Source organism: Oryctolagus cuniculus, chromosome 1, assembly GCF_051225735.1.
Source record: "Oryctolagus cuniculus isolate XC-2025 breed Fujian yellow rabbit chromosome 1, ASM5122573v1, whole genome shotgun sequence".
Classification (NCBI taxonomy): Eukaryota; Metazoa; Chordata; class Mammalia; order Lagomorpha; family Leporidae; genus Oryctolagus; species Oryctolagus cuniculus.
The window spans coordinates 9,751,808-9,778,006 of NC_142867.1; the positions used below are offsets into that span (position 1 = coordinate 9,751,808).

The 26,199-nt window shown below is 42.2% G+C and overlaps 1 protein-coding gene across 1 annotated transcript; it reads left to right on the forward strand.

The window, feature by feature from the left end:
* Positions 1-6,636: 6,636 nt before the first annotated feature.
* LOC100008793 (lipophilin AS) lies at positions 6,637-11,603 on the forward strand. The gene is given in 3 exon segments (NM_001082093.1): positions 6,637-6,753; positions 8,789-8,976; positions 11,461-11,603. Coding segments are annotated over 3 exon segments (276 nt in total). The 5' UTR covers positions 6,637-6,698; the 3' UTR covers positions 11,494-11,603.
* The last annotated feature ends 14,596 nt before the right edge of the window (positions 11,604-26,199 follow it).

Genomic DNA, 26,199 nt, shown 5'->3' on the forward strand with positions numbered 1-26,199 from the left:
AAAAATTGACCTTAAAAACACGTTACAGAAGTCAGTGTTGTGGCATAGTAGGTAAAATCTCTGCGCACAATGCTGGCTTCCCAAATGGGCACCAGTTCAAGCCCTAGCTGCTCCTCTTCTGATCCAGCTCCCTGCTAACTTTCCTGGGAAAGCAGCAGAAGATGGCGCAAATCCTTGGGCTCCTGCACTCTTTTAGGGACAGTAGAAATTCCTGGCTCCTGGCTTCAGACTGGCCCATTTCCAGTAATTGCAGCCATTTGGGGAATGAACCAGAGGATGGAAGGATCTCCCTCTCTCTGTCTTTTCCTCTCTCTCTCTCTCTCTAACTCTCTCTCTCTCTCTCTCTCTCTCATTTTCTCTCTCTATCTCTCTGTCTCTCTCTGTCACTCTCTCTCTCTCTCTCATACTGCATTTCAAATAAATAAATAGCCGGCACCACGGCTCACTAGGCTAATCCTCCACTTGCGGCGCTGGCACTCCGGGTTCTAGTCCTGGTTGGGGCGCCAGTTCTGTCCCGGCAGCTCCTCTTCCAGTCCAGCTCTCTGCTGTGGCCCGGGAGTGCAGTGGAGGATGGCCCAAGTGCTTGGGCCCTGCACTCGCCTGGGAGACCAGGAGGAAGCACCTGGCTCCTGGCTTTGGATCGGTGCAGCGCGCCAGCCGTAGCAGCCATTTGGGGGTGAACCAACGTAAGGAAGATCTTTCTCTCTCTCTCTCTCACTGTCTAATTCTGCCTGTAAAATAAATAAATAAATAAATAAATAAATAAATAAATCTTAAGCACACATACACTACAAACAACCTGGAAATACTTATAAATTTTCATTAAATATTCACAAACTGGTCAATCCCTCTTCTCATTCCTCTGTCCAAATTCCTTCAAGGCTAGCAGTTTGTACTGACATTTCTTCCCTAAAGCTACAAAAATTAAGAACAACAAAGACAGGCCGGCGCCGCGGCTCAATAGGCTAATCCTCCGCCTAGCGGCGCCGGCACACCGGGTTCTAGTCCCAGTCAGGGCGCCGGATTCTGTCCCGGTTGCCCCTCTTCCAGGCCAGCCCTCTGCTGTGGCCAGGGAGTGCAGTGGAGGATGGCCCAGGTGCTTGGGCCCTGCACCCCATGGGAGACCAGGAAAAGCACCTGGCTCCTGGCTCCTGCCATCGGATCAGCGCGGTGCGCCGGCCGCGGCGGCCATTGGAGGGTGAACCAACGGCAAAGGAAGACCTTTCTCTCTCTCTCTCTCTCACTGTCCACTCTGCCTGTCAAAAAAAAAAAAAAAAAAAAAAAAAAAAAAAAAAAAAAAAGAACAACAAAGACATCCATCACATTTGCATTTTAGCTGACCTGCCCAAGCCTGAAGAGCAATGAGACTGGGAGTGAAAGAGGAGTTTTTTAAGAGTAAAAAAATTCCACATGCCACTGAGACAGAGATCCACTTACCCCACTGATACTTAGATTGAACTTCTTCAGCAGCCTCCTGGCTGGCTGTCACCAATATGAAGTGGGGGAGGTGGGGTTTAATTAATTAATCAAATCAATTTAATTAATTTAAATATTCGAGGTCCTTGCCTTGTACTTAAAGACGTATTTCAAGTACAGGCACTTATACAGTGAATAAAGAGGTAAAGTTTATTTAAGGATGAGAAAGCAGACACATGCATGCATGGGCATAGTTGTGGAGGGCAGTGGGCCAGAGGAAGAAAAGGACTGGGGGAAGTAAGTGAGTGGAGAGAGGTCATTTTCAACGCCTCTTCCCAGTCCTGTTCTCCAATGAAAGAAGAAAGGCCTCTCCCAGTTGTTGGCCTCTTTTATGAGTTCAGAAGGGGAGTGGCTATACACATAGTGACCTCTCCCCCCACCACAGATCCCAGAGAAAGAAGATATAAATTTTCTCTCATTGATCTATATTTTTGTTAACAAAATAAGCTAAACGATGCTAAGTGATTATCAGCTCAGAGATTTTCTGATCCATTTCAAAAGTTCTCGGATTATTTGTTCAGCTTCTCCATCCAATTGTCCCTGATTTCAATAAAATCTTTATTCAATCTCTTATGGTTTTCTTTCTTCTTATCAGCTAAATATCGGGAAGTGTTCTTCTCACCATGCTAACTGGCACTTGATTTTGCAAAACCCAGGATAAAATAGCTTTGGTTTTCCAGCAAGATAAGAACTGAAGTCACTGAGACAGTGTAATGTTACAAGTGAATCATGGGGAATATTTCCTGATGACAGGTGATTTGGGAAGTAAATTTTCTGGTGGGTCAAGGATGCCCAAAATATAGGATGTGTCCCAATTTGTTGAAAGACTGACTTCTAGCATTATATATAGCAAAAGAGGGCACTGCACACATGACAGCCTGTTCAAGGAGCACTTCTGAGTTTTCTGTCTTTTTTATTCCTGGACTATGACGGGGGAATGGAGATTAACAATACCACAGGACTATCTGGTCACAGTAGGTTTTGATGAACAGTCCCTGATGTCCAATCACCTTTACCATAGGAGGGGCCTCACTTTGCAAGCCAGATCTTCCAGAGTGAAGTTGGGGTGTGCATTAGGGTTGCTAAGGCTCTGGCATTGGGTCTGAGAGTCTGGTAAGCAGCTACTACATAAGCTGAATTATTGCACTAATGAAGCTTGGGGCATCAATCTCCTAGGATCACTAGAGATCAATGTCAAGGGAAGAATTAATAAAATACCATCATACACTTTTTCAGTTCAAATAAAGCATTTATTTGTATCCTGGTGGACATGTCTAGAGTTTAGATAACAGTAATAGCATATATTTTTCACTTTTGTGGTTATTAAACTTGTGAGTTGAGTTTTATTCATAAATGTATCACTTAATGATAAGAGCCCTTATACATTTTATATATCCATGGATGATGTGTTATTTTTCAAATATATTATTCAGTTATTTAATGTTTTTGATATAGTATGGAAACACACCTGTTCTATCAATGGGCATGTGAGAAATGGTTAATTCTAGTGGTAGTGATGTCATTCAATTCTTTATTCCTCTGAGCTATATTCCATTGGTACAGCCTTTGATTTTATTACAAGCAGATAAAAGGAAACCATTGGATATAGGAAAAGATTTTGTGTACTACAAAATAGACCCTCACATTGATTCTTGTAAGTTTCTAGATTGCTAGTTGGAGATCAAGATGCTGCATTAATATGCAGATTGGTGACTACTAAATTTTGTCTTTGATAAACTAATGTTAGGCTGATAATGCGGGGGGGCGGGGGGATAGTTCCAGTAATAGTCAGTGTTACCACAGAGTACATTTATGATGAATGTCTCTGTTGGCATCAGGGCATTAAAGTGATCCTTTCAAAGATTTCAGGTACCAGGAACATTGTTGATGAGCCACCTCTAGATACTTCCTTGGATTAACACCGAGCCAAAATGACAAGAATGACCAGCACATCCTGCTAAGGGCAGAGAACCAGGGACTCTGTGAGCCTTAGAAATAGTTCATATATATCCCTCCAACTTCCAACTCATAAATGTGGTTCTGATACTCACTACTAAGGATATTAATACTCTAAGTTACCCAGAAGTTACCATGTTAACTGAGAAAAATATCATTAAAACCAGAGCCAAATTCTTGAGCACGTTTACTTAGGGCAAATAAAGCTTCCTTGTTGACAGATCACATTCACTTTGATAATTTACATTGGCAAAAAGAGGCGATTTATTTTATAAGGCTCATTTCCTTTTTATTCAATTATAACAGCTGGCATACAGTGCTTAATAGTGTGCTATTTTTCCTCTGTTGAACCATATACTCATAATTCAAATTCTGTGAATTAGGGATTGTGGTCTTCATATCTGTTTTATCTATGAAATAACTGAAGCTATGAGGTGAAATAATTTGCTGAAGGCTACACTCGCCCAATAAATACCAAAGCTGAGCCTGACCTCACGTGTTCTGGTCCAAAGTTGGGTTCCTCCTCGCTTCTTAACCAATGAATACACTCTAATTTTGAAAAACAAACCAGAACTTCAGAATGCAAAAGTAAGCACTCAGCCACAATATTAAGATTCCAAAAGGCACAGCTGTGATTGCAGAATAATTTCAGAATTGTTGACATCTTCAAATGTCTAATGATTCCCTAAGGTTAATGCCTGTCCCTCCATGATTAGCTCATATCCACGAGCAAAGTTTCCTGATTCTCTCAAAAATGTTTGCATATTTATATTTCAAAATATTTTAGCCCTGTTGTTGTTAGTGTTGTCCATAGTATCATTTTTCCCATTCAGCTATGTCATGGCAATAGTTTGTCTACAGGAGATTAATTGATTTTTATGTACTGATTTTTCTTCCAGCTAACTTGAACCCTTTTCATTTAAAATAGTTTTGCAGTTGATAATCATAGATTTTTGTTAATACATAACATGTTTTTTTTTTTTTGACAGGCAGAGTGGACAGTGAGAGAGAGAGACAGAGAGAAAGGTCTTCCTTTTTGCCGCTGGTTCACCTTCCAATGGCCGCCACGGCCAGCGTGCTGTGGCCAGCACACCGCGCTGATCCAAAGGCGGGAGCCAGGTGCTTCTCCTGGTCTCCCATGGAGTGCAGGGCCCAAGCACTTGGGCCATCCTCCACTGCACTCCCGGGCCATAGCAGAGAGCTGGCCTGGAAGAGGGGCAACCTGGACAGAATCCGGCACCCCGACCGGGACTAGAACCCAGTGTGCCGGCACCACTAGGCAGAGGATTAGCCTGTTTAGCCACGGTGCCGGCCAATATATAACATGTTTTAAAAGATTTATTTATTTATTTGAAAGGCAGACTTGAGTGAGAGAGAGAGATCTTCCATCTGCTACTTCATTCCCCAAATGGCTGCAACACCTAGGACTGGGCAGTACTGAAATTAGGAGCCTGGAGTTTCATCTGTGTCCCCAGATGGGCAGCAGGGGCCCAAGCATTTGGGCTATCCTACTCTGCTTTCCCAGGTGCATTAGCAGGTAGCTGGATGGAAAGTGGAATGGCCAGCCACTTAATCTGATGTGCGACAGCACTGGCCCCATAAACAACATGTTTATGCATGTTGATTGATTCTCTCACTCAGTTTTTCAAATACATCCTCCCATCTATGACAAAAATATGCTAGTGACATGTTTTCTGCCATACTGATGTAATAGACTACTTTAGAGCAATGATTCTTTTGCATTTGGGTTAAACATCTGTCCTACATATTCAATGTCTTCCACAACGTCCTACGTTTGTACAAAAGTCGCTAAACCTACAATAAGACATTAACATAATCCAAAGTTCATAAATAACATTACTGTTTACTCTATGGTATAGCTTTTGTAGGCTTGGAAAAATGAGTCATGAGTTCTAGTCTACATTATGGCATCATAGAAAATAATGTCATGCCTGACAACTCAGCTGTTTTCTGTCCATTCTTCCCTCCTACTACTTTCCGGCGGCATCCACTTGTCTTTCTATTGCCTCCATCATTTTATTTTCATGACGTGCTGCAGTTGGCATCCTACAAAACCTTCAGGTTGCTTTATTAAGTGTCTGAGAAAATCTGGGTGCCAGATAGAAGGAGCAGAAGCAAAGATCAGTGGTGCCAACCACCCGTTCTCCCCCAGAAAACTGCACTGTTTCAGACTCACCACAGCTGCAAACTCTCAAGACAGCATGTAGGCCACTGTGCTGTATCATCGAGGATATGCTGGTTACTGCACGTGAGGCCTAATGTCTTCCTCTGCCTAGTGAAGCTTGGAGCGGAAGGTCTTTTGTGATCTGGGCATCTTGTGTGAGGATGTCCAGAAGCTATTTTGCTGAGTCTACATTCATGACTATGATGCACAAGCCTTTCAACTGATTTCTAATTCTTCACAAATGGTACTAGCTTGTTAAGTATTGCTACCCATAGTTGTGAGGAGTAGAAGCCTTCGGAACTTCCTGCTATGTCTTATGGCTGATATTGCTCCTTAGACTCTCTCTTCCTGACATCACTTCCTAGACATGGTCTTACTGGGCTGAAGATGTGAACCTCTGTAATGTGTCCATGTCATACCCAAAGAAAGCACCTATCAGAGGAGCCTGGCCAGCAAGAGAAGTAGTCTTCAAATAAAGCAAGTCCCCTAAAATAAGACACTTCAGCCATGTTGTTAGGCAGTCCTGTGGGTAAAGAGGTGGTGAACGTGGAGAAAAGGCAGAGTTCAGAGTGCATCAGTAGCAAGAGAAATACCTGTCAGGAAGATAAGGTACAAGATTTGGGTTTCTGTGTTTCTGCCCTTCCATAACCAAAGTGCAGACACCAACACACTCCACCTGCTTCCTGTGTTCTCTGCTGCTGTCCTGCTGTTATTAGAACACATATGGAACTCTGCATTGACAGATACAACAAAGATATAATAATCATAATCTTAACAGCAAATGAACCTCCACATGGCATTTCTTGGGCACTTGAATGCAAAGCTGGAGGACAGAGCCCAGCTCCCTTAGATTGATCTCTTGTGTACACTGAGGGAGGTGTGCAGATTAACACTGACAAAAGTCATCGACCTTCCCTGAGGAAGGAGGGCTGGAAGCCAGGCCTTGTGACCTGCCACATGCCTCCATGGGCTGGACCTGAGAGCTTATTACATACAAATAGCCCAAGAAGCCCGTGGCTCCACAGTTCTAGCAGTGAAGGACAAATCACTCCCAGTTCTCTAAAGCTGAGAGCTCAAAGCAATGAAGATTTTAGCGTCTATCCTGCTGATCAGTCTGGCCCTTTGCTGCTATGAGGGTGAGTATCAATTGTGATGAGTACGGTAAGAGCCTCTTCTGCATACCAGGTAATTCTCTTTGATGTTGGAAAGGGGTCTGGAACAAATCACAATTCCAAAGTGAAATATCCCCCAACCTCTCAGGGTCCATATAAACTTTCCCATACCTAGGAACTTTGACAAGAAAAAAGATTGCAGGAAATTTCAGGGAGATTGACGGGAGCGTGAATCCATGGCCAGGACTGGAGTTCTGACAGCAGCAGAGTAAAGTGGGAAGTCCTAGTATGAGTCAGCTCTGCCATTTTTCAGTCCTTTGACCTTGTGCCAGATGCTTACTCAATTCCAGCCTCTTGTTATCCCTCATGTTTCTAGCTAACACTATGGGTGAGAATGCAGTGAGATTAAGAATATCAAGAGTCCTGCTGTAGACATGTCTGTAGTGATCAGGCATTTTTCTCACCACACACATGCAGATTCTAACAGAGCCACAGACTCTTACTCATAAATTCAAAGTTGTGACATGTTAGAGTTATAAGGACCATTGTAGAGGCCCCAGTCTGAGAAGAGGCTATTGTCTCAATCCCTGTTCAAATGGGTTAAGAAAAAAGGGAACCATTTATGAGAACTCCCAATTTTCTAAGAGTGCTCAAGCAATGCCAGTAGATCTACTATACAGGTTACTGCTAAGATTTCTCCTTCTATAAAATTAATTCTGGCCATTCTTTAAATCATAAAATTCTTTGCATATCTCCATAGGCTGAGAAATGATACAAGTTTCCTTGAGACTTACTGAGTTCTCTCATTCTCTGAACCTGTTCCTGGTTCCTGCCTTTTCCCTTTATTAGATTATATGATTTACATGTTCTGCCTAATGTTTGATGCTGTCTTGAATAGACCCCATTAGGACGATACAGAGAATATTAAGTGTTCAAGGTAAGTATAAAAGCCCTGAAGGATGGCCGGCACTGTGGCTCACTTGGCTAATCCTCCACCTGCTGTGCCGGCACCCCGGGTTCTAGTCCCGGTTGGGGTGCTGGGTACTAGTCCCAGTTGCTCCTCTTCCAGTCCAGCTCTTTGTGGCCCGGGAAGGCAGTGGAGGATGGCCCAAGTGCTTGGGTCCCTGCACCCGCGTGGGAGACCGGGAGGAAGCACCCAGCTCCTGGCTTCGAATCGGCACAGCGCCAGCCGTAGCGGCCATTAGGGGAGTGAACCAACAGAAGGAAGACCTTTCTTTCTGTCTCTCTATAACTCTCTCTCCGTCTCTCTCTCACTGTCCAACTCTGCCTGTCAAAAAATTTTAAAAAAAGAACCTTGAAGGAGAGAGGAATTGAGACCTGAAAGAAAAAGTTTTTTCAGAGCTGTACATAATTCCTGATAAGGCAAGAATGAGACATAGTCCTCTCTGTTCATCCTCTTGGGGGATTCTGGACCTCCCTGTAGAATAAAAGAACAAATCACAATTTACTGCAGGAGCTTTTTGCATGTGGGAAAAAGTTATCTCTATTTGAAATTTAGCTTTGAGCTCTGTCTACGCGTGATAGCGTATCTAAGTTCCTTTTTACTTAGTCTCAGAATATTCCCTCCCCACACAGTAACTACTTCACCTGCTGTCCTCCTGATTTACTCTCACTGTTCCATCTGTGCTAAGACTCTGACTCTTCCTGTCACTTTCAAGTTGGATCATCCCCAAATCCCGCTTGTCCAGAATCCATGGCTTCTGAGCTGTCACTCAATAATCAGACAAAACCAAGTTTTCTCAAATCTATGTAATGGAATTTCCATAAAGGGAAGAAGCATTGGAAAGTAGTGAATGTGTTTTAGAAAAAGAAACATGAAAACTGATTAATGATGAAGAAATTTCTTCATCATTTTCTTCTTTTGCCACTTTCTGTCTAATTTTGAGGAAATTATGATCTCCAGGGATTTCCACTGCCACTAGAACAATTATAGCTTGCAAAGAAGAAAACCCTGTGGATCCTTTATCTAATGTCAAAGAGCTTTGTGCTGTGGGAAGACTTGTCACAAATAAACTGTTTTTCTGTTCTTTTTCTGCAGCTGATGCAGCGGCCTGTCCAACCTTTATAGCTGAAAGCACAGCCAACTTACTAGCTAGTGAATCTGTGTTCAGGGCATCACTTTCCAAATACGGAGCACCTCCAGAAGCTGTGGAGGCAAAGTTGCAAGTTAAGAGATGTACAGATAAGATGAGCCTTGGAAAAAGAGTACTATTTGGAAAAGTGCTGGTAATTTCTTCCTCCTTTATGCATAACGGTCTTATTTAGTCCCATTGTAAGATATGGCGTCAATTAACTCTTCTATAGGGTGCCCAGGTGGCAGAGCATCTGTCTTGCTGATATCCTTGTAAAAGGTGGTCCCGAGGCTGGATGTTACTAGAACACTTGCTGAATTGAACTCAGCCACACATGGCATCCTGGCTTCATGGGTATGCCCCTCCTACTTAGATCTCCTGCATGATTGCCACATTCTTCATGTTGCACTGAGAAATCAGACAGCCTGAGTTCCAAGCAAAGAGGTTGAAAAGCCAAGCGTGGATGCCTCTCTACCTCTTAGCTTTCCTGAAGATGAGCACTGCCCTCCCAGTGTATCTGGCCCCCTTAGACTCTCAGGTGTGAAGGTTGATGTGTTGGAGGGCTGGTATGAATGGACAGAGGGAACTGAGCTCATCCTCTGTCAGAACAGGTAGTGTCTGGCTGGGATTCTCTCCCAGCTCCTGCAGATCCAGGAGCTCACTCCCATTAACTCCTTTGACATGGTTGTGGGCAGGCACCATTGCTGCTTTGTCTCCTGCAGTTTTAAATGAAAAAGCAGCATTTAAATGAATAAGCAGTACCTCTTTTATCAGGAAATCTGATGATAAAGTGGTTTACCAGTCTGTCTGACCCTGCTTTTTTTTTTTTTTAGGAAGACCTTTCTTTTTTTTAACTTTTATTTAATGAATATAAATTTCCAAAGTACGGCTTATGGATTACAATGGCTTCCCCCCCATAACGTCCCTCACACCCGCAACCCTCCCCTTTCCCACTCCCTCTCCCCTTCCATTCACATGAGGATTCATTTTCAATTCTCTTTATATACAGAAGATCAGTTTAGCATACATTAAGTAAAGATTTCAACAGTTTGCTCCCACACAGAAACATAAAGTGAAAAATAATAGATGATTTTTTAACTGATGATGAAATCAGATCAGACCTATTGTCATGTTTAATCCCAGCGAGAGTCAAGTTGGGAATTGATAATTTCTTCTTTTTTTTAACAGAAGATCAGTTTAGTATACATTAAGTAAAGATTTCAACAGTTTGCACCCCCATAGAAACACAAAGTGAAATATACTGTTTGAGTACTCATTATAGCATTAAGCCTCAATGTACAGCACATTAAGGACAGAGATCCTACATGAGGAGTAAGTGCACAGTGACTCCTGTTGTTGACTTTACAAATTGACACTCCTGTTTATGGCATCAGTAATCTCCCTATGCACCAGTCATGAGTTTCCAAGGCTATGGAAGCCCCTTGAGTTCTCCAACTCTTATCTTGTTTAGACAAGGTCATAGTCAAAGTGGAGGTTCTCTCCTCCCTTCAGAGAAAGGTACCTCCTTCTTTGAAGACCTGTTCTTTTCACTGGGATCTCACTCACAGAGATCTTTCATTTAGGTTTGGTTTGTTTTTTGTTTGTTTTGTTTTGTTTTGTTTTGTTTTGTTTTGTTTTGCCAGAGTGTCTTGGCTTTCCATGCCTGAAATACTCTCATGGGCTTTTCAGCCAGATCCGAATGCCTTTAGGGCTGATTCTGAGGCCAAAGTGCTATTTAGGACATCTGCCATTCTATGAGTCTGCTGAGTATCTCACTTCCCATGTTGGATCACTCTCCCCTTTATTTATTCTATCGGTTAGTATTAGCAGGTACTAGACTTGTTTATGTGCTCCCTTTGACTCTTAGTCCTTTCATTATGATCAATTGTGAACTGAAATTGATCACTTGGACTAGTGAGATGGCATTGGTACATGCCACCTTGATGGGATTAAATTGGAGTCCCCTGGTATGTTTCTAACTCTACCATTTGCTGACCCTGCTTTTATACAGTGAAGTTCAACTGCAAATGGTCACAAATGTTGACCTTCTGTATTGAGGAGTTCAAGAGTCATGAAGCAGAATTCACATCATGGGGGCCTGGAAATCTACTGAATGTAGTACTTGCAACATCAACTCCAAGTCCTGCTCTGCACCACTCAGCCGTGGTTCCCCCTTTGAGGGGATAGTAGAGATCCCTGTCCTGACATGTCAGAGAAAATAACTCCTAGAACCTTCTGCTTTATTCTTAATGTTACCCCTTTCCATTTGAAACTAACCATACACTTAAGTCATGCCAGGTGGTAGGTAGAATCTTGTCTACGAAAGCTTATTACAAAATATCTATGTGTGGTTTCAATAATAGAAAACTTTTTAAATTTGACATTTCTATACCTTTTTCCAAGTGTCCTTATATTTCACCTACTTTGGGAAGACAGTCCCCGAATGTGCTTTGTTTGTGGTAACTCCATTAGGCTGTGACTTAATTTCACACACACCTGCTTTTTAGGCCTTCTAATTTTACACAATGCCTTTGGAAGGAAACTTCCATTGACTTCTGGGTGGTGGTGATCTGTCATCTGTAGGAGAAGTGTGACTGATCTCATCTTTTCCCCCTTCTTCCTTTCTGTTCAATTTCAGGGAGAAATTGTTTTGAGGACGTGTACCTTGTAAGACATGAAGGATATTTGATGTTGGTGCCCATTGTCTTTCCAGGATTGCCTCTTTACCATACTATATAAAATTTCAATGTCTTGCTCTAATAAATTACTTTGTCTGCAGTTATCCAATTGTCTTCTCATTATATTAATTTCATGGGTATTGAAATGATGGGGTTTTTTGTAATGATGAATTTGCCTTTGGTGTTGATAATGATCAATGAAGAGAGTCAAACCCCTGAGGTTCAGACTTCAGTAAAGAAATATGAGGCTATCAACCACAATGACTTACTTCACAGATTTCCCATTAATGAAATCATGAATGAAAATTATGGTAAAGTGTGAAACAACTAAAGCAATCTTGTTGATCTTGCCCTGAAGGACACCTCAAGCCTCACTGACTGGCCAGAAGCCATGGTTCACATCCTACAACTGCCCTAATATAATGTTCTGGTCATCCTCACAGGCAAACTGCTTCAGCTGCCTCTACAGTATAATTTGAACCTGTGCCCTGGACAGTATCAATTACATGCAATTTTTCACAATGTGAAGTGTATTTTCAGGTGTTACCCTGCTTTTGAATCATTTTGGCCCCAGACATTCAGAGACTTCTTCAATATCTACAAGCTCACCATCTCTCACAACATCCCTAGGAAAATACTAGGTTGTCAGCAGCATCAGCACACCATCACCTCAGAAGTAAGGTTTGAAAACTGAAAAAGAAAGGGTTGCAGACTGATTGTCCTCAACCTACTCTTTCTTCCTCCAGCCCTTTCCTTGCTAGTGGATACCATGACCAGAAGTTACCTTATTCAGTTTTTTTTTTTTCCTTACTAAGTTTAATACATGGAGACATCATAGGCTTCTTGTTTAGTTTTCTCCAGCTTCAGTAACAAAGTACCACAAATTTGGCTGATGCCACGGTTCACTAGGCTAATCCTCCACCTGTGGCACAAGCACCCCAGGTTCTAATCCCTGTCAGGGACTAGATTCTGTCCCGGATTCTGTCCCGGTTGCTCCTCTTCCAGTCCAGCTCTCTGCTGTGGCCCGGCAAGTCAGTGGAGGATGGCCCAAGTGCTTGGGCCCTGCACCCGCATGAGAGACCAGGAGGAAGCACCTGACTCCTGGCTTCGGATCGGCGCAGCATGGCGGCTATAGCGGCCATTTGGGGAGTTTACCAATGGAAAAGGAATACTTTTCTCTCTATCTCTCTCTCTAACTCTGCCTGTCCAAAAAAAAAAAAAAAAAAAAAAACACCAAATTTGATTATTTAAATGCTTTATTCTCCAATGATTGTAGGAAACTAGTATTCACCATCCATTTAGGCTCCTTAAAGCCAGAAGTCAGCCACACTCTCCCTGAAGGCTCTAGGAGACAGTCTGTTAATTACTAATTTAAGCTTTGGTGGCTGATGGCAGTCCTTGTCATGTAGTCACAACTCTCAAACCTCAGCCTCCAAGATATATTTTTTATCTCTTTCTGTGCATATTTTATATTTACCTCGTTCCTATAAAACTCATAGATTTCATTTAGAAACCACCCAGTTACTCTGCATAGCCTCTCCATTGCAAGATTTCTTTCTTCATCAAAGACACACAGTGATTTGTATCTTAGCAATGCAACTTTCACAGATTCTAGAAACTAGGGTGAGGATAGCAATATGGAGAAATTAGCCAGTCAATTACTGCTCCTTTTCTCTTACCTCCTAAATTCTTCCCTTTCCACTGCACAGTATCACCTCTGTGGGTCTCCTCATTTCCACCCCTACAGCCACCACCCCAGTGCAATCTGTCTCTGTTCTCAGTTCAGGTCAAAGTCTAACATAACTCAAATCAAAGTCCTGCATGTTGCCTGTACCCTGTGATATCCTCCCAATGCATGCTACAATGAGCCTTCTCAAGTGGAAATGTGCCCGATTTCTATACAATAATCCAGAATTACTAGATAAGGGTTTCAAGTAAGAGGACTTATTCTTAGTCACTATCTACAGTCATATGACAATAGTTATGATTGTGTTTCATTAAGGAATGGATTAATCCTTATAAATGCAGCATTTCTTTTGAAAGGTATATATTTTAATTCTATCAGCAAAAATGGAAAATTATAAATAGTACTTAATATGAGAAACCCATGACAAAGTTCAGTCTACCTTTGCTGTATGCAAAAGGATTGATGGTCTCTTGTAACACCTGGATAAATTCAGTCTGTGGCCTTGGTGATGCACACAAAGACTTCCAAAAGCTCACTCTTCTGTGTTCCTCCAACTTCATCTCTGCCTTCACCTGGGTCATCTGTTCCCAGTCAGGGTTGGTTAAACTCCATTTGCTTGTGAATTATTCTAGGTCACACCTTTACCCAAAGGCTTGAGATCTTACTGTTGTGTGTTTATCTTCCCCAAAACAGTTGTAAAATTAATTTCATATGTTTCCTACTCTGGGAAGTCTCTCTGATACCCTCATCCTAAAAAGAGGATTTATACACACTCAACTCCAAACACATCTCATTTATCAGCATATATGTGTATATATATATATATAAATAAATATATGTATATTTCAGCATCTATATGTTTATGTCATGTATTATTGTCCAGTCATTGTCAGAATATAGAAAATCAATTGATAATGTAAATCAATCAACCTATACAAGGTGTCATTATTATTATGATCAAAAAGAGTGAAAGCATTTATTTTTTTAACTTTTATTTAGTAAGTGTAAATTTCAAAAGTACAACCTTTGGATTATAGTGGCTTTTCCCTCTATAACCTCCCTCCCACACGAAACCATCCCATTTCCCAATCCCTCTCCCATCCCATTCTTCACCAAGATTCATTTTCAATTATATTCATATAAAGAAGATCAACTTGGTATATACCAAGTAAAGATTTCAACAGTTTGCACCCACACAGAAACACAAAGTATAAAGTACTGTTTGAGTAGTAGTTTTACCATTAATTTGCATAGTACAACACATTAAGGACAGAGGTCCTACATGGGGAGCAGGTGCACAGTGACTCCTGTTGTTGATTTAAAAAATTGACACTCTTAATTATGATGTCAGTAATCATCTGAGACTCTTGTCATGAGCTGCCAAGGCTATGGAAGCCTCTTGAGTTCAAACTCTGGCCTTATTTAGACAAGGCCATAATCAAAGTTGAAGTTCTCTCCTGCCTTGAGAGAAAGTTATCTCCTTCTTTGATGGCCAGTTCTGAAAGCATTTATTTATTGGAAGCCACTATCTGCATTTTCTATTAGTTTTATGTGTCCTCTTTCATTTATTACTACTAGTTCTCTGGAAAGCAGGAGGGCAAGCACTGTGAGACATGCTGTAACCAGTGGTCCTGACCTTGAGACATGCTGTAACCAGTGGTCCTGACCTTGGATCTGCTTTTTTTTTTTTTGACAGGCAGAGTGGACAGTGAGAGAGAGAGACAGAGAGAAAGGTCCTCCTTTGCCGTTGGTTCACCCTCCAATGGCCGCCGCAGCTGGCGCGCTGCGGCTGGCGCACCACACTGATCCGATGGCAGGAGCCAGGTACTTATCCTGGTCTCCCATGGGGTGCAGGGCCCAAGCACTTGGGCCATCCTCCACTGCACTCCTTGGCCACAGCAGAGAGCTGGCCTGGAAGAGGGGCAACCGCGACAGAATCCAGCACCCCGACCGGGACTAGAACCCGGTGTGCAGGTGCCACAAGGCGGAGGATTAGCCTAGTGAGCCGCGGTGCCGGCCCCTTGGATCTGGTTTTAAAATCAAATAATACCTAAAGAAACACAAAGAAGCATGAAAAAGTCATGGAAAACATGTATTATGAAAAGCTATGCAAGGTATATTGATGAGACTTTATCATAAAAAATAAAGGTTTTTAGAAGTTTCAGAAGAACAAAGTCCTTACGGGGTGTGCATTCTTCAACAAGGAAGATTTGGTGTAAGCTGTGATGACTGAGTACAAAGTAAAGGACCTAGAAGATGAGGGGCAGGTAGGAAGAAACAGGGCCCTCAAGTGTGTGAGGGAGCCTGTGTATGAGGTTGAGCCCATCTCCCTAGAGGATGAAGAAACCTATGTTCTTCCAAGCATCTTTTCACTGGAGCTGGGGATGGGGGGACAGTGTCAGTTATCTGCCTGGGAGCCTCTCTAGGCCTGCTCTTGACGTGGGACCCACTGTAAAGTGAAATGAGTCTCCTTAGAACTACTCCTTGTAGCTCAGAAGAGAAGCCAGACTTACAGAAATCTTTTCTACAGTGTTTTTCCACCTTTAGTGTGTAGTGAGGAAAGTGGATAATTCCTTATGGTGAAAGGCTGACCTGTGACTGTGGGGATTTACTAGAATCCTGGCCATCTACATAATGAGCACACCCATCACCATCCAGCTGTAACAACCAAAATCATCTCTAGATGACTGATTTCAGGGGATGGGGAGTGTGGAGTGATTATACCTTAGTACACACTCCTTAATCCAGCAGGAAAAGCCTGGCCATCAGTTCTTCTATAGAACCCTTCTAATGCCCCTAATCACTGTATGTTCACACTATGGAAGCAGTACAGCTGGAAAAACCATATAATCATAGAAAGAAAAAATTACTAACCTAATGCAGTAGAACTGGTTAGAAATTCAACAGTCACATGGGAACCAGATTAAGCTCTTAACCAAACATCACAGATAAATATCAAATTGAGTAAAGTTCACAGTTTTGGAGAAGGAACTGAGGAAAATCAGCCAGGGACTGACACCTGATCCTTTTCCTACTTCCAAATATCTCTCCTGGTTCCAGCTCTTTAGAGGACACAGATTAGAAAAAGTCAAGGTAATCATGGTAATCATTTCCCAGTATACACATACAACAAAATGCACATAAACACATACAATTGTAAGTTGTCAATAATGCTAAAATAAAACAAATAATACATGCTTACATTTTTTAAAGATATATATTCAGGCTGGCGCCGCAGCTCAACAGGCTAATCCTGTGCAGCGCCGGCACACTGGGTTCTAGTCCCGGTCGGGGCACCGGATTCTGTCCCAGTTGCCCCTCTTCCAGGCCAGCTCTCTGCTATGGCCCAGGAGTGCAGTGGAGGATGGCCCAGGTGCTTGGGCCCTGCACCCTAATGGGAGACCAGGAAAAACACCTGGCTCCTGCCTTCGGATCAGCGCGGTGCGCTGGCAGCAACGCACTGGCTGCGGCGGCCATTGGAGGGTGAACCAATGGCAAAGGAAGACCTTTCTCTCTGTCTCTCTCACTGTCCACTCTGTCAAAAAAAAAATATATATATATTCGGCTCTTGGAAGATTAATATGGTAAAACTACATAAAACATGACAGAAATTCAAAAACTTGAGTAAATTAAAAGAACATTATTTTCTTGTGAAAGTTCTTTAATTATCAGCCTGATTTTTTTAAATATTCAGGCAATTTTATTAAGAATAAATCACAGTGTAGCATATAGGCATAATGTTAAAGACAGGGAGAGGTCAGCGCCGCAGCTCACTAGGCTAATCCTCCGCCTAGCGGCGCCGGCACACCAGGTTCTAGTCCCGGTCGGGGCACCGGATTCTGTCCCGGTTGCCCCTCTTCCAGGCCAGCTCTCTGCTGTGGCCAGGGAGTGCCGTGGAGGATGGCCCAAGTGCTTGGGCCCTGCACCCCATGGGAGACCAGGAAAAGCACCTGGCTCCTGGCTCCTGCCACCGGATCAGCGCGGTGTGCCGGCCGCAGCGCGCCAGCTGCGGCGGCCATTGGAGGGTGAACCAACGGCAAAGGAAGACCTTTCTCTCTGTCTCTCTCTCTCACTATCCACTCTGCCTGTCACACACACACACAAAAAAAAAAAAAAAAAAAAAAAAAAAAAAAAAAAAAGACAGGGAGATGCCAAGTGCCTGTTGTGTCAATATTCTTTAGTTTCGAAGAACTTGATTAACCAGAGTACTAATAGAAATTGAAAATATGAGATAGATTTCTGATGCGACCATCACAGTTATTGGCTAAACAGGGTATATCTTACCAAGCTAAGTAACATGATTACATTAGAGAAAACATAGAATACAACTACTTACTGATTGTGAAACTCTACACTTGAAAAGGGAGTATGAGAGATCAAACTACAGTGAACTTAGAAGAACCTTGCAATTGAAGTTAAAACTAATAATGTGTGAGAATGAAAATTCATACTTAACAAAAATCATGACATTTTCAAGTTTCAGCCATGTTTAATCAAAGGGTGGATGAGTGAGTGTGTGTTTGGGAGGATGGATGGATGGATGACTGAATGGATTGATAGATGGATGCATAAACAGTTTGATAAGGTAACGAAGATGGGGAATGGGGAGATAAATTACTTCAGTGAAGAATCCATGGGTGAATGAAAGGGTAAATGAGAGGACAGCTAAGGAGATTCTCAGACATCTTTCCTTCTAGATAAATGAGAATCAAAGCCAGTCCCAAAGGGACAAATATCATATGTTCTCCCTGATCGGTGACAACTAACCAAGCACCAAAGGGGAAACCTGTTGAAGTGAAAAGGACACTATGAGAAACAGTGACTTGATCAGCTCTTGTCCTGACTGTTGATATACAATGTAATACTCTATCCACTTTAGTAGTTTTTGGTTCTAGTACTATTGGTTGAACTCTGTAATTAACACACAATTATTCTTAGGTGTTTAAATTTTAACTGAAAAGTGATCCCTGTTAGGAATTTGGAAAACATTATGCTGAGTGAAATAAGCCAGTCCCAAAGGGACAAATACCACTTGTTCTCCCTGATAGGTGACAACTAACTGAGCACCAAAAAGGAAACCTGTTAAAGTGAAATGAACACTATGAGAAACGGTGACTTGATCAGCCTGATTTTTTATAACATGTATTTCCCCATGAGTATTTAGAAGATCACACAGCAGACCCATAGAATGGCAGATGTCCTAAACAGCACTCTGGCCTCAGAATCAGCCCTTAAGGCATGCGGATCTGGCTGAAAAGCCCATGAGAGTATTTCAGGCATGGAAAGCCAAGACACTCTGGGGAAAAAAAAAACCTAAATGAAAGATCTCCGCGAGTGAGATCCCAGTGGAAAGAATGGGTCATCAAAGAAGGAGGTACCTTTCTCTGAAGGGAGGAGAGAACCTCCACTTTGACCATGGCCTAGTCTAAAAATTATCAGAGTCAGTGAACTCAGGGGGCTTCCATAGCCTTGGCAGCTCATGACAAGAGCCTAGGGTGATTACTGATGCCATAAACAAGAGCGTCAATTTGTTAAGTCAACAACAGGAGTCACTGTGCACTTACTCCTCATGTAGGATCTCTGTCCTTAGTGTGCTGTACATTGAGATTTAATGCTATAACTAGTACTCAAACAGTATTTTTCACTTTATGTTTCTGTGTGGGAGCAAACTGTTGAAATCTTTACTTAATGTATGCTAAACTGATCTTCTGTATATAAAGAGAAATGAAAATGAATCTTGATGTGAACGGAAGGGGAGAGGGAGTGGGAAAGGGGAGGGTTGTGGGTGGGAGGGATGTTATGGGGGGGAAGCCATTGTAATCCAAAAGCTGTACTTTGGAAATTTATATTAAATAAAAGTTTTAAAAAATTAAAAAAAGAAGATCACCCTTTTTCATTTACTTCATTTATTGCAGCAAAATGGACTTTTAATTTTGCTTGCCCATAAACTTCCAAGTCCCATGGGAGAGATTTTATTTGTGAAAAATTTCAAAAAAGATCTTGAAAGGCAGGATATCAGACAAAACATTGGTGAAAACACGGGGCTTTATTTTCATGCTTAGAAGATTTTACCTGTAACATTAACACAATCACATTTCCCAATAATAACTACAGGTGACATTAGGTAACACTAAGCCTTATTCTTTTTTTTTTTTTTTTAAATTTTTTTTTTTTTTTTTGATAGGCAGAGTGGACAGTGAGAGAGAGAGACAGAGAGAGAAAGGTCTTCCTTTGCCGTTGGTTCACCCTCCAATGGCCACCGCTGCAGCCGGCGCACCGCGCTGATCCGATGGCAGGAGCCAGGAGCCAGGTGCTTTTCCTGGTCTCCCATGGGGTGCAGGGCCCAAGCACCTGGGCCATCCTCCACTGCACTCCCTGGCCATAGCAGAGAGCTGGCCTGGAAGAGGGGCAACCGGGACAGAATCCGGCGCCCCGACCGGGACTAGAACCCGGTGTGCCGGCGCCGCAAGGTGGAGGATTAGCCTATTGAGCCACGGCGCCGGCTAAGCCTTATTCTAAGGATCTGCACATTTTAACTCATTTATTCCTCACAATAGTCCTAATATTGCCCTGTTCCCATTTAAACAGACACAGGGCAATAAGTCTCCTTCTAATGTTGCACAGGCAGCACCTGGTGCAGCCGGGAGACCAGAGTCCTCCTTCACTTTTTGCCATTGAGATCCTAAGGGATTGGGGCTGCAGAATTTGTAGAGACGTGATCCAGCGGGTAGCATATACTCACTCTCAAAAGAGGCGGAGCTTCCAAGACTCTCCCTTCACAACTGCTCCCAGGTGACCTGGGAATGTCCAGATGGATTTTTCCCACCTGGTCCTTCCCTTCCCTGACTTCTCTAGCCTCCTTCTCACCACCTTCATGACACGAATTCACTCAAATGTATACTAGCCACTTCCTACCCAAAGCCTACCCTGATATTTCAGACCAAAAGAAATTTCTCCCACTCAAGTGAAAATCTCCTCTCCCTCTTCTGACTTCCCAGAGCCCCTCGTGCATCTCTCCGGTCCCATCAGAACTTTCATTTACTGTATTTGCATCTCAAACCTCATGGAGATACAAAAGGACACAGATCTCTTCCCACAAGAAAGGTAGTTGTAGAGAATAAAACAATAATTTCGGCCTGCATTGCAGTGTAGTAGGTTAAGCCACCACCTGCAGTGCTGTCATCCCATATGGGCTCTGGTTAGAGTCGCAGCTGCTCCACTCCTGATCCAGTTCTCAGCTCCCTGCCTGTGCACCTGGGAAAGCAGCAGAGGATGGCCCAAGTACTTGGGACCCTACAGGCACATGGGGAACCCAGAAGAAGCTCCTGGCTCCTGGCTTCACCTGGCCCTACCCCAGCCCCTGTGGTCATTTGGGGAATGAACCAGAGGGTGGAAAACCTCTCTCTCTTTCTCTCCCTCGCTCTCCCTCTCTCTCTCTCTCTCTCTCTGTGTGTGTGTGTATGTGTCCCTCCCTCCTTCTCTGTAATACTATCTTTTAAATAAATAATTTTTTTTATTTTTGACAGGCAGAGTGGACATTGAGAGCAAGAGAGACAGAGAGAAAGGTCTTCCTTTGCCGTTGGTTCACCCTCCAATGGCCGCCACGGCCGGTGTGCTGCGGCCGGCGCACCACACTGATCTGAAGGCAGGAGCCAGGTGCTTATCCTGGTCTCCCATGAGGGTGCAGGGACCAAGCACTTGGGCCATCCTCCACTGCACTCCCGGGCCACAGCAGAGAGCTGGCCTGGAAGAGGGGCAACCAGGACAGAATCCGGAGCCCCGACCGGGACTAGAACCCGGTGTGCCGGCGCCGCAAGGCAGAGGATTAGCCTATTGAGCCACGGCGCCGGCCCTAAATAAATATTTTTTTAAATGTGCATCTTGTATATGGAAGAGGGTTTTTTTTCTTAATTTCTGTGGTCTCATCATTGAGGATCCAGTCTTTCACTTTTCCAGTCCCATTATGCAAATGAGAGCCCATTAAGTGTTTCTCAGTGATGATGTACCTATGAAGGATTCCCTTGCTCCCTCTCAGTCTCTACCTTTTCTCACTACATGTATACACTAGTACCTGGGAGAAGACAGTCTGTTGCAGGTTGCTGACATATATGTAATCTCTTAGTTAGTGAATGGTGAAGTGAACAGGTGTGAATTGAATACAGGGAAAAATAGACATGAAATCCTAGCACCAGGCTTTTCCCAAAGCAAGGGAGGTCCCTAGTTTAGAAAAGCTTCAGGACTTGAAATATGAACATCTCAAGGCAAACCAAGATGCCTCCAAAATGAGAGGCCTTCCCAAAGTTTCTGTCATTGGAAGATCTTATAACCACCTATAGACTTTGCAAAATAACAAAGTGGAAAAGGCTAACCTTCAAAGTTATTTCCAAGGTCTAACGTTAAATCTCTCTGCATTTATTCCCCATGTGGGATCTCTGTCCTTAATGTGTTGTCCAAAGTGAATTAATGCTATAACTAGTACTGAAACAGTATTTTACACTTTACGTTCTCTGTGGGTGCAAACTGATGAAATCTTTACCTAATATATACTAAATTGATCTTCTGTATATAAAAAAATTGAAAATGAATCTTGATGTGAAAGGGATGGGAGAGGGAGCAGGAGATGGGATGGTTGCAGGTGGGAGGGAGGTTATGGGGGAAAAAGCTGCTGTAATCCAAAAGTTGTACTTTGTAAATTTATATTTATTAAATAAAAGTTAAAAAATCTCTCTGAGGAAAGTGTAAAAATGTTAGCATAATATGAAAAATATGAAAAATGAGAGACACCTTGTCCCAGTATGGTGGAAAAAGTACATAGCCAAAACTTACCAGAAAAAAAATACATGAAATCTTCAAAAAGAAATTTCAAGGTTTTGGGTACAAATGCATGAATTACTGAGAAACATGGTTCTGAAAAACAAGTTAATAGCGTAACAGTAACTTTTTTGGACAGCCAGAGAGGACAGTGGGAGAGAGACAGTGGGAGAGAGAAAGGTCTTCCTTTTTCCTTTGGTTCACCCTCCAATGGCTGCTGCGGCCAGCACACTGCACTGATCTGAAGCCAGGAGCCAGGTGCTTTTCCTGGTCTCCCATGCGGGTGCAGGGCCCAGGCACTTGGGCCATCCTCCACTGCACTCCCAGGCCACAGCAGAGAGCTGGACTGGAAGAGGAGCAACCGGGACAGAATCCGGCGCCCCGACCGGGATTAGAACCCGGTGTGCCGGCGCCGCAAGGCGGAGGATTAGCCTAGTAATAGTAAATTTTAAAGAATAAATTGTCGGAAAATATGCATGTGTACATGCTGACAGGAGTTCAAATATCACTATTTCTAAAGATAAATTGCTCACAAAGTTACCCGCTTAGTCTGCACAGAGCCAATGAATGATTTATATTTGTGGGATACTTCTCATAGCAGATGATAAGCACATGTCCGTCATACACACATAAGACCCTGAAGGATAACACCCAACTCCAGTTCCTGAATTTCTTTTGGGTACCTAATCAAAATTCATTTTCTTCTAAGAGAAAGCTTGGACCAACAAACAAGGATGGTGAGCTTATTGGACCACCTTTTTCTCCCTGGAAATATTGGTTTTTAATAAGTTTCTTTCTAGAATGAGTTATTATTATTTGAGTCACCAGAGAATGAGCACATAACATGTCCTATAAAAGAGAAAGCTAAAAAAAAACCATAACCCCTTTAGTGTAGGCACCTGGAACAATGTGGAGTGTTTCCAAGTGAATTAGGTAAAAGCCATAAGTAGTCGGTGTCAGGCATATTCTTGCTAAGCCCAGGGCAAAGAAACTGTCTTTCATCAACTACCAAGACTTTCACTTGCCTTTGGACTGAAGGAAGCCATCAACAGCCAACTGTTTTAAGGTACCTACATAAGCACACAGTTCTTCTTGTCTAGCCATTCCCAAAATCATTATTGTTCTCTACACAGAACAAATTACGCTTCGTCAGTGTGACGTAAGACATATCACAAATAATTCAGACATCAATCAATTTCTTCATAATTAAGAACAAACTCATATCTTTGGGTCTTGTATGCACTTATTTTTAACATACATGTCATGTTTGTGTTTCTTCTTTCTGCGTTGTGCACTTTATCCTTAAATAAACTTGGCTGACATTTGTGTACTCTAGGGCTGTGATTTTCCTCTCTTGATCCCATGTGGTCATTTCCCTTCCGTTTTTTGACACCCATGAGCGCCTTCATCCTGAGGCCTCTGTGCTTTCTGTTCCTTCTGCCCAGAACACTCTTCCCAGTTCTGTCTCTGAATACTGAATACTGATCTCCCTTCATCCAGGTCTTAGGTAAATGGCACCTGTTCCTGCAGGGCTGCTTACCAGGGACCCTCTCACCAATCACTTCAAGCTATTTTGTGATTATTTTTTGTGTTGCACAGTTCTGGTATGCTTCATTTATTCTAGGTTTGTTCATTTCCTCTCATTAGACAGTAAGCTCCGGAAAAGTAAAAAGATCGAGCCCTACTTAATCCTATGCTGACTCTGCAGCACAGAGCACAGGTCCGCATGCAGGAGAAGCTTCATGATATGGTTAACATTGCTGGTGTGTATGGTTTGAGGTATGCATGGATGAAAGCTTTATTTAATAAAAATAAATTTCATAGGTAAAACTATGGAATTATAGCAGTTCTTCCCCCATCCCACCCTCCCACCCCTAAACTGTCTCATCTCCTACTCCCTCTCCCACCTATTTCTTCATTAAGATTTATTTTTATATCTTTATATACAGAAGATCAATTCTGTCCTAAGTAAAGATTTTAATAGTTTGCACCCACACAGACACTCAAAGAATAAAGTACTGTTTGAAGACAATTTTTGCCATTAATTCTCATAGTACAACTCATTAAGGACAGGGGTCCTACATGGGGAGCAAGTGCACAGTGACTCCTGTTGTTGATTTAGCAATTGATCCTCTTATTTATGATGTCAATGATCGCCTGAGGCTATTGTCATGAAAAGTTTTTGTCTTTGCCAATTTCCTGAAGTATTTCTCTGATGTTCTCTAACAATTTGATGGTGTCAGGTCATAGATTTAGATCATTAATCCATATTGAGTGGATTTTTCTGAAAGGTGAATGGTAGGGGTCTTGCTTCATACTTCTGCTTGTGGAAAACCAGTTTTCCAGACACCATTTTTAAATAGACTGTCCTTGCTCCAGTAATTTGTTTTAGATCCTTGATAAAATATATGTTGACTGTACCATATGTTACCAGTACCATGCTGTTTTGATTACAACTGCCCTGTAGTATGTCTTGGAATCTGATATTCTGATTCCTCTAGATTTGTTTTTGTTGTATATGATTGCTTTAGCTATCCGAGGCCTCTTGTGTTTCCAAAGGAATTTCAGCATCATTTTTTCTAGATCTGAGAAGAATGTCTTGGGTATTTTGATTGGTATTGCATTGAATCTGTAATTAATTTAGACGAATGGACATTTTGATGATATTGATTCTTTCCATCCATGAACATGGAAGTTTTTTTCATTTTTTCTGTCTTATTATATTTCTTTCTTTAGAGCTTTGTAATTCTCATTGTAGAGATGTTTGACCTCCTTGGTTAAATTTATTCTGAGGTATTTAATTTATTTGTAGCTATTGTGAATGGGATTTATCTTAGAAGTTCTTTCACAGCTGGGGCATTGCCTGTGTATACAAAGGCTGTTGATTTTTGTGTATTGATCTTATATCCTGCTACTTTGACAAACTCTTCTATGAATATGAATTCCAAGAGTCTCTTAGTGCAGTTCTTTGGATCTCCGAAAAAAGAATCATGTTGTCTGCAAATAGGGATAGTTTGATTTCTTCCTTCCCAATTTGATTCCCTTTGATTTCTTTGACTTGCCTAATCGCTCTGGCTAAAATATCCAGTTCCACTGAGTAGTCATAGTGAGAGTGGGCATCCATGTCTGGTACCATATCTCAGTGGGAAGGCTTCTAACATTTCCCCAATCAATCTGATGATGGCTGTGGTTTGTCGTAATTGCCTTAATTGTGTTGAGGAAATTTCCTTGTGACCCAATTTGCTTAGAGTTTTCATGCTGAAAGGGTGTCATATTTTTTTTAAACTTTTATTTAATGCATATAAATTTCCAAAGTACGACTTATGGATTACAATGGCTTACCCCACATACCGTCCCTCCCACCCACAACCCTCCCCTTTCCCACTCCCTCTCCCCTTCCATTCACATCAAGATTCATTTTCGATTATCTTAATATACAGAAGATCAGCTTAGTATACATCAAGTATGGATTTCAACAGTTTGCTCCCACACAGAAACATAAAGTGAAAAATAATAGATGATTTTTTTTAAATGATGATGAAATCAGAGCAGACCTATTGTCATGTTTAATCCCAGTGAGAGTCAAGTTGGGAATTGATAATTTCTTTTTTTTTTTTTTTTTTTTTTACAGAGGATCAGTTTAGTATGCATTAAGTAAGGATTTCAACAGTTTGCACCCCCATAGAAACACAAAGTGAAATATATTGTTTGAGTACTCGTTATAGCATTAAATCTCAATGTACAGCACATTAAGGATAGAGATCCTACATGAGGAGTAAGTGCACAGTGACTCCTGTTGTTGACTTTACCAATTGACACTCCTGTCTATGGCATCAGTAATCTCCCTATGCTCCAGTCATGAGTTTCCAAGGCTATGGAAGCCCTCTGAGTTCTCCGACTCTTATCTTGTTTAGACAAGGTCATAGTCAAAGTGGAGGTTCTCTCCTCCCTTCAGAGAAAGGTACCTCCTTCTTCGATGACCTGTTCTTTCCACTGGGATCTCACTCGCAGAGATCTTTTGCCAGAGTGTCTTGGCTTTCCATGCCTGAAATACTCTCATGAGCTTTTCAGCCAGCTCCGAATGCCTTTAGGGCTGATTCTGAGGCCAGAGTGCTATTTAGGACATCTGCCATTCTATGAGTCTGCTGAGTATCTCACTTCCCATGTTGGATCACTCTCCCCTTTATTTACTCCATCGGTT